Source organism: Mus pahari, chromosome 12, assembly GCF_900095145.1.
Source record: "Mus pahari chromosome 12, PAHARI_EIJ_v1.1, whole genome shotgun sequence".
Lineage (NCBI taxonomy): Eukaryota > Metazoa > Chordata > Mammalia > Rodentia > Muridae > Mus > Mus pahari.
The window spans coordinates 13450744-13460348 of NC_034601.1; the positions used below are offsets into that span (position 1 = coordinate 13450744).

At 44.7% G+C, this 9605-nt stretch overlaps 1 protein-coding gene across 8 annotated transcripts in view; it reads right to left on the reverse strand.

Moving 5' to 3' along the window:
• The window catches only part of Med15 (mediator complex subunit 15), a 72427-nt gene that overhangs the window by 43450 nt on the left and 19372 nt on the right, over positions 1-9605 (reverse strand). For all 8 annotated transcript variants that reach the window (XM_029544401.1, XM_021209283.2, XM_029544399.1 and 5 more), the window contains exon 2: positions 2488-2575. In XM_029544401.1, the coding sequence (XP_029400261.1) occupies positions 2488-2575 (88 nt within the window). The remainder of the gene's footprint in view (positions 1-2487; positions 2576-9605) is intronic.

Here is a 9605-nt window from a genome sequence, read left to right on the forward strand (position 1 = left end):
CCATCTCTGAGATATTTGCAATTTATATGATCTAGATACCCAAATATATAAAAAACTACTTAAAATATCAACAATTTAAAAATGATCAAAGGATAAACATGGACATTTTTCCACAGAATGTTTACAAATGGCTCAAAAGCACTAAAGAGACGTGAGACATCATCACTATGCAGACAAACAGCAATCAGAAGCACTGGTGACTACTTCTCACACACGGGCATAGCAAGGACAAGCTGGTAGATGCCACACAGCTTAGAGGACAAACCTACTCCACATTTGGGACTGGCCTCTATCTTAAAAAAAAAAAAAAAGGGAGCCTGAGACCTTGACCTGCAGCTGACACCAAGCTGCACCCAAGTACCAGGAAGAACCCAATGGCTTGTCCTTGCCTCATACCCCAGAGTTACCCCTTAGCTACTTCCTAGCAACAGCCAATCAAGATTAGTCTGATTGCTTGAGATGTCCTTTCAGACCTCCTGTGATTGTTTGCGGTTTTGCTCAGAGAGCACTCACCTGTCATCTTACAGTAGTCATTCAACTAGATGCTCACCGGGCTGAGGTCCCCTATTAGCTCACCATTTCCTATAAAACCTTGTCCCACTGAGGGCTCGGGGCTGCACCCGCCCATCCTGCTGTGTCAGGGTTGGTGGTGAGTGAGCCAAGCTTGAATAAAAGAGACCCTAGTTCGACTGCATCAGAATCAGCTCCTCTGTGGTCTTTTGGGGCTTGTGAGCTGGCACAAAACAGCTACTCCAGACAACAGTTTAGAAATGTGAACCCCAAGTGTGTACAGAGTTTTTGTTTTCCCAAGAGAAATGAAATAAGTCTTCAAAACAACAAACAGACAAACAAACAAACTAGTAGGTGAAGCCAGGTGGTGGTAGGACACGCCTTAATCCCAGCACTCAGGAGGCAGAAGCAGGCAGATCTCAGAGTTTGAGGCCAGCCTGGTCTACAGAGTGAGTTCCAGAACACCCTGGGCTATACAGAGAAACCCTGTCTTGAGACAAAAACAAAACAACAACAACAATAACACCCCCTAGTATATGAGTATTTAAAATAAGTCATTTTTCATGATAGCCCCCAAATGAAAACCACTCAAATGAAGACTGATTCATCAATATACAGAAAATGATACAGTAGGTCATCTCTGTTGATGCCAGTCTAGTCTACACCAGGAAATCTTGCCTTGAAAAGAAGAAAAAAGAATCAGGCATGCACTACAACATGGTCAATGTATGAACACTGATAAGATTGTGCTATGTGAAAAAAGTAAGTTACAAAAAAACCCAAATCATGCTGACTATGCTGATAAAGCAACTTCAGGTGGGAAAGCCCACTGCAATAAAGTAGGTGAGTATCTGCTGGTGGCCAGGAAATGGAGCGTGACTGCTACTTGTGTAAAGTCTCTAACACTACCCTACACGATTGAATTATATACCTCCAGTGAGTGAATTTGTTATACCTTAATTTAATCTCAACAATGCTTTTAAAAGAAAACAAATGTACGTTATCATCCACAGAGGAGCCCATAGCTCTAGAAATCTGTCTGTCCATGTACTTGTAAACAAAAACACACTGTCCACCTCTACTCAGTATCATTTCATTTCTGCCATTTTTCGTCACTTTTTCTTTAAAAAATAGACTGTTTATTTTATTTATTTGGAGATGGTCTCACTTGTAGCCTTGGCTAGTCTAAAGTTTGATATGTAGACCAGGCCAGCCTCAAACCCACCTCCTTCTGCCTTCTAAGTGGTAAGATTAAAAGCATGCACCCAGCTTTAACTCAAAATTGTGTAGGGGTAGGGGTGGGGGCAGGAATGGAGTGGGGTGGGGTGGGTAGGTGATGTGCATGTGAGCACAGGTGTCTATGGAGTGTTAGGCTGTTGGGAACCATCCTACATGGGTACTGGAAACTGAACTTGAGTCCTCTTCCAGAACAGTATGGTCTTGTAATTGCTGAGTCATCGTTCAGCCTCCTGCTTCACTTCTAATCTCTACTCCTGAGAGCTAACACACTGAAAGAAGGTCACATAGAGGCTGGTGCTGTACCAGCCTGGAAAGTCTTCTTCCAATTCTACCTGGGAAGTTCCACCCTCAACTTTTCCAGCACTGGCCACCTCCCTGAACAGAGAAACCAAAAATGATTCTAGACCCCTGCCTCAGGGATGTGTAGCACAAAGCCAGCATCTCTTTTATAGGATCCAAGGAGCTCCCTGTGGGAATCACAGGGCCAACTACATACATATGACATGGTCTATAATGAGGCCAGGGTCAGAGGCAGGGCCTGTAGCTGCAGTGCCAATCTAGGAATCTTGACTTCCATGGACACATGGGAAGTTCCAGAGTGTTGTGGCAAAGCCAGCTGTATCTGAGAGTAGCAAGCAAGCACTCCCCTCTCCGGGATCCAAGTAGAAGCTGCTCAGTATCAGCAACACACTCCTCCTGGAATTGCTCTGCTGAGGACTTTGGCCAGCAGGGTCTTACCCGGGTCTTGGCCTTCAGGAACACATGACTCTCCATATCCTTGCTAGATTTACTGTGGGCCACACCAGCTTTCCTCATGGCATCCTCACTGAAATACAAAAGAAGAGATGTTTAAAAACATTAGCAAGTCCACCCTGGTAGATAAGTACTGTCCCTCGGGAACTAGCCTGGCTCAAGTCCTGGGGAGGAACCAGGACAGAGGACTCAGCAGGGCAGGGCCATAAGAAGGGTGAAAACAAAAGGTAATTACCATAAAGAAAAGAGAAGCCCCTGGGCATGAAGGACAGGGGGACTGACCCAAGAGATTGCTCACAATCAGCACTGCTGATTAGGTCAGTGGGTGGCTAGCCAGCCTCTATTTCTAGGCCTGTGAGTTCCTGAGCCCCTATGCAATTCTACATCTGAGTACTGTGAGACTGTAGCTCTACATTTCTCACCTATAAAATGAACAGTCCACACAAGCCACATCCCATTCCCCAAAAGGCAAAAGTTTGTGTGTGTCAAGTCATGTCTTCCTAACAGAACCATAGAGACCAGCTCCAACTTCTAACTACTAAGAACAATAGGAGATAGTATACCAATGTAAAACCACAACAAACATCGAAAAAACATTTTATATACAGATAGAAAAAGGACTATCCTAGTAAAGGATATCCTTTTCACACTCCGGGGGAAAGAGCTATGCACATGGGCCAAACAGAGCTCAGAGAGCACATACTGCCTCCCTCTATCCGTACTCACAACACAGAAAGAACAGGTATAGGGGCTGGAGAGAGAGTTCAGTCGTTAAAGAGCACTTGTTGCTCTCTCAGAGGACCTGAATTTGATTCCTAGCACCCACATAGTGGCTCACAACCACCTGTAACTCCAGTTCCAGGAAATGTAGTATCTTCTTCTGCCTCTGAAGGCACTGCACTTGGTATTATGCATTCACGCAGGCAAAACACTCATACACATAAAAGAAAATAAGAAAATAAATATTTTCTAAAAAGAAAGAACAAGTATGCATGTGATAGAAAGAAACATTACTTGAGGCTATAGGCCTGAGATACTGGCTACTCTGGTTGGTCACTGCCTGTCTTCTTGTAGCACTGGGTTTGCTGGCAAACTAATCAGAAAATTGCCGACTCTGGGCTTCAACTCATAGTGGGATAAAAGTCCAATCCAGCTGGTACTCAAAAGCATTCTGAGCCTGGAGAGAGGGCTCCGTGGCTAAGAGCACTGATTGCTCTTCCAAAAGTCCTGAGTTCAATTCCCAGCAATCACATGGTGGCTCACAACCGTCTGTAATGGAATCTTATGCCCTCTTCTGGTGTGTCTTAAAACAGCTACAGTGTGCTCATAAATAAAATAGATCTTTAAAAAAAATAAAAAATAAAAAAGCATTGTGACCCTCCAAAACACAAACCAACTCAGTAGTTACTGAAAAACATGTGTGGACTACAGCACTGCACCTATGAAATCATAGAAAAACCACATGTAGAAATAGCAATAATGAGATAGACCAAACACATCACGGGCAGAGTGAGATGCTCAGCAGTTAGAAGCACTTGCTACACAAGCCTGACACCCTGAGTCTGACCCCTAGATCCATGCAAAGGTGGAAGAACTGGCACCATAAAGTTGCCCTCTGAACCCCACATGCATGCCACAGCACACTCATACTCCCTCTACCCCACAATCATTAACAGATTATTATAAAACATCACATTGCTGGATCCTTTATTACCAGCATGTCTGAAGTTCTGGCCTCATCTATCTACTTTCTGAAATTCTGGCTCTAGGTCTGGCAAGTGGCAGCAGCAGGTGCCTGCTTGCAAGGCATACAGGTGTGGCACAGATATATGAGAAAAGCTCCCTGGAGCCACAAGAGACATGAGAATAATGAAGCAGAGCAGTACCAAAACCCAGCCCAGCCCACAGGAAGTATAGGAACAGACACAGCAGGAGCGGGGCCACTAGAGACCCAGGCTGCAAGGCTTCTCACTGGAAATGGAAACATCACCTGGTAAAAGATGAAAACCACTGAGGCGAAACAGACCTGGGTGCAGAATCAATCGTGCCTCACCTGTGTCCCAAAAGACCTACCTGTCCCTCCTCCTGCCCTCTGGCAAGTATATAAAAGGGATCAAGAGGTAAATAGCCACACAACTACAGGAAGAATTTAGAGATGCACAAGAGTTTACTAATATCCAGTCCCAAGGGAGGGCAGCAAGTCAATCAAGCACTTGTTGATGACAGCACATCCCCAACATTCATGTGGACACAGAAAAAGGGGAGCAAGCACAGGCATGTGACAGGGATAGAGTCGCACAGATGGGCTCTGTGTCATAGCTGAAGGCTGAGCCAGACTCCTAAGAAGTTCCTCCCAAACTGCTGCCAAGTGCTTTCACGACAACCAGAAGACACAGCACAGCCTTAGCTCAAAGAACACCAGGTAGCTTCATGCAGGGAACAGACAGATATAGGACATAGCATAGTGTGACAGCTTTGAGACAGTAGGAAAACAAACTACAATCAATGACCTGGACAAAGAAATGTGCAGGTGAGCAGCAGGCAAAGAGTACCAGTGATAGGAATTAATATGCCTTCCCAGTGAGAAATCACCCCGAGTATGTAAGGATGAATACAGGAAGGGAAAAGGATCTTTAGTAATAGCTCAAGACCGGTTCTGGCTAGTGCACAAAAAGGAACACAGCATTTATCCTGCTTATATCGGTCTTAGACTTATACATTCCACATATGCTGTCATCCTTAAATCTCCCTCAGGTTTCAGCTTATGGTCTCAATAATGTAAACAGAGAGAGGAAACTACAAGTCTGACCGCTTGGCAGATGGAATATTTTACACTGCAGAGGTTCAGCCAGAACTCTTTCTTAAGTACATCAGTGTTGTTCTTTTCATCGTGGCTACCCAGGGTTAGAATTATGGCAGAAAACCCAGCAAAATTATGCTTCTCCTGAAAAGAGCGCAGGGGGCTTAATGGTGGATCCGGATTTAATGGTGCTTGAGACCCTTTGCTGCTTCCGTGAACTGTCCTTAAAAGCCTGTTCTTTGAGGTAGGGATGGGCCTAGGGCCGGTTGTCAATTAGGGCTGTATCCTTTTGTTATGGGAATAGGACCTAATTGGAACTCAATTTCAGAGACATTAGCAGAACCTCCTCAGCAACCCTGCACTTGAATTATGATGCAGAATTTTCATTCCTACAGTTCCTAAGTCTGGTCGGTGTATTACTGAGCTTCCCCTAACACTGGAGGCAGTGTTCCTCAGCAAAGTCTTTCCTTTTCTTACTTTCCTTCTCTTTTTTTTTGTTTTGTTTTTCCTGCCCCTCAAGATTGGGTTTCTCTGAGTGATCCTAGCTGTCTTGGAACTTGCTCTGTAGACTAGGCTGGCCTCAAACTCAGAGCTCTGCCCAGATCTGCTTCATGAGTGGTGGGATTAAAGGCAGCCATCACTGCTGGCTCCTCAGCTAAATTCTTTATTGCACCAATTTTATTCCTTCAAGTTTCTTCTGTATCACTAGATGCAAGACAGAGGACATTGCCAAAAGCCTGAGTGCTTCTCCAGGAGAGTAAGTACATTACATGATACAGATGGCACTGACTATCAGTGACCCTGAGTTTGAAGAGCATCAACCTAGTAGAGGCCAACGATAATCCTATTTTGACAGATTTGAACATACTGAGGGGTAGGGGCACCACAACAACACACCACACTGCAGGGATGGGACACAACCTCAGCTGGAAGAAGCCAGGTCTGCTGTGAGCTGTACAGGGCAATAGGATGTTCTGCTAATCTCTTATCCCATTTGCAGTGCCTGCACAGTCTCATCATATTTAATAAATCCAGATGCCTTGATTGTTGTTTTCAGTCCTACAAACCATATTTTGAAAATGTTTTTGCTCTTATTTCTAGTCTGAAGATAACTCTCCATTAAGTAAAGCTACTGAATAAAATGGCTTTCCTTGAGCAGGGGGTGGTGGCGCACACCTTTAATGCCAGCACTTGGAAGGCAGGCAGATTTCTGAGTTCGAGGCCAGCCTGGTCTACAAAGTGAGTTCCAGGACAGTGCCAGGGCTATACAGAGAAACCCTGTCTCGAAAAACCAAAAAAAAAAAAAAAAAAAGCCTTCCTTTACCTTGCACTTTGTCCCAAACAAACACCAAGTCTTGGGTGTGGCCCCAATTCAGACTCTTACTTACTTAGGTTCAACTTCTTCCTTACAATAAGACCACAGAGACTGTGATTGGTTCTAGTCTATCCTGGAATAGACTTGGCTGCTATCTTGTCCCTTTTGACCACCCTGAGGGAGGCTTTGCCACTACCACCTCCCCCATTCTACCCCCAGAATGATTACTAAGCACTTTGACACATACAGCCACTCTTGTCTCCCTTGGAGTGAGGCACTAGCCCCCTTTCTTGCACTACCCAGTTCTGGCCACAGCTGCCTTGGTTTAGAATGGAGCCTAGTGGGACTGATCAATCATTCTGGCCTAGAACTCCCTTCACAATAAGGGTTGGAAGGCTGCTAAGAGAATACCAACTTCCAGGCAGCTAGGATGAGGGTCTTAAAACTTCCACAGCTGCCCTTGGAACATGGTATATCTGAAAATTTAAGAAACCCAGCGGGGGGCTGGAGATCAGCGGTTAAGACTGCTCTTCCAGGGATTGAGTTCAATTCCCAGCAACCATGTGGTGGCTTACAACCATCTGTAATGGGATCTANTGTCCTCTTTTGGTGTGTCTGAAGACAGTTACACTGTACTCACATACAAAAATAAATCTTAAAGGACAAAAAAAAGGAAGAAACCCTGCTAGGACTGGGCAAGGTAGCACAAGCCTTTAATCTAGCAGTTCTCAATTTGTAGGTTTCAACCCCTTTCTGGGCATGAACTGACCCTTTCACAAGGGCCACATATCAGATATTTACATTACAATTCATAACAGTAGCAAAATTAGATATGAAGTAGCAACAAAAATAATTTTATGGATAGGGGTAGTATACATACATACATCATGAGGTACTGTATTAAAGGGTCAGACAGCATTGGGAAGGCTGAGAACCACTGCTTTAATCCTAGCATTCTGTGGGACAGTGGTGAGTGGATCTCTGAGAATTTGAGGCCAGCCAGACCTACTTAACTGTGAGTGAGATGGAATCCTCTAATACTTCTATCACACATAAATATTAGTCAGCCCAGATGAGGTACCAGTGAGTTCCTGCAGCTTCTTCAGGCAAAGCTGTCCCTATTTGGACTCTGATTCATCTGGGGTATCCTCAACAGTGGAACAGTCTACCACTCAAGCACAAAGGACCCTCCCATGGCTGTGCTAATAAACAGATTAGTCTTTCCTCCAATTCTTCCCTGATCCTCTTTTCCATGCCCCATTCTTAGGGCCCTAGTTATCACTCAAGGACCCCTTCACAGCTCTCAATTAGGACTCTTTGATCTCCATTTCTTTATTACTGTCCTCCACCTCAGGCCTCCTTCCTTGGCCTACCTTCTTCCACACTGCTGAAGGGAAAGAGTACCTGCTCTTCTGGTTTCCTAAAGATGTCTAACATAGAAAGATTTCTTTCTCCCTTGGGTGTCAGAAATCACCATTCTAAGATTTAAAAACAAAAAAAACAAAAAAAACAAAAAAACAAAAAAACAGAAGTGCTCTCCCCCATTTTTTAAGGGTTTTGTGTGTGTGTGCTCTTTTGTTCTTTATTTTGCTTTGTTTTATTGGTAGTGGTGGGGTTTTCAGATAGGGTCTCTCTATACAATTCTGTCGTGGAGCTCGCTCTATAGACCAGGCTGGCCTTGAACGCAGAGAGCCCCTGCCTCTCCTTTTGAGTGCTGGGATTACCTGGCTTTGTTTGTTGTTGTTTTTGTTTGTTTTGATTTTGAGACAGGGTTCATGAAGCCCAGGCTGGCTTTGAACACACTATACAGCTGAGGATGACCTTGAATTTCTGATCCTCCTGCCTCTACTTGCCAAGTGCTAGGAATTTCTACCCACACCTATTATGTAAGTGGACTGCTGGCATATCACTACTGTGTATATGGTTTGCTCACCTACCTAGGATAGAAGCCCATGGCTTGCACATGAGCCCCCTCCCCCTGAATGTTTAAAACCCAAACCACTAGTAATAAAGTCCTAGGAGACAAGGAAGGAAGAGGTGTCCAGCATTAGATCGACAGATATTTTGTAGGCTTGTTACCAGAGAGAGAAATATTCAACACTTTGCCATCTTTTTTACCATCATTTCTAAGAGACAAGGAAAGGCGTCTCTGATGCTTCATGCATTCAGAGCATCTGCCCACCACTCCTACCTCCCTCTTCACAGTGTGTAACAATCCCATGGAGACCATGTGGGACTTAGCCTTTGGAAAAGGCCCTAATGCCTATCTTTATCACACCAACAGGCTCTAGAAGATAGGTCCCAGGGGAAAAAAACTGACAGAGAACATGAAGCCCAAGGTTAACTGTGCTGAGATATAAGTAAAAAGGCACAGGAAAAATTAGCAACAAGTAACCAGAAAACCAGGCCCCCAACTGCCCAAAGGCAAGAACAACTATCAAGTGCAGTATGCTTCTGCACTCAGTGCACTGTTTGTATAGACATAAAATATGAACACTCATTACTGATTCACTCAGTCAAACACTGGGAGCAGTGCAGAGATAAGAGAATGTCGAGCTACAGAGCAAGTCTGCATATCGTTCACACAACTTACAAGGAAGCAGCACGTGCAAGCTACTAAGAACACAGGGGCATGCTAGAAGACACAGCAAGAGTCAAAGGTGGTTGCTACCTTTGAGAAGAGTCCCTGAGTAAAGGGCTAATGACTTTTGCAATTTATATGCACTTTAAATTTCAAGGGGCTGAGGAAATGGCGCCATGGTAAAGTACTGGCCTATGAGCGTGAGACCCTGAGTCTGGACACTGGTGCTATATGGGAAACCAGTTGCAACAGCACTCATCTGTAATCCAAGTGCTGGAAGTACAGAGAGAGGTGGATCCTGGGACTTGCTGGCCTCCAGGCAGTGAGAAACCCTGTCTCAAGAAATAAAGCGGCTGGGCGTGGTGGCGCACGCCTTTAATCCCAGCACTTGGGAGGCAGAGGCAGGT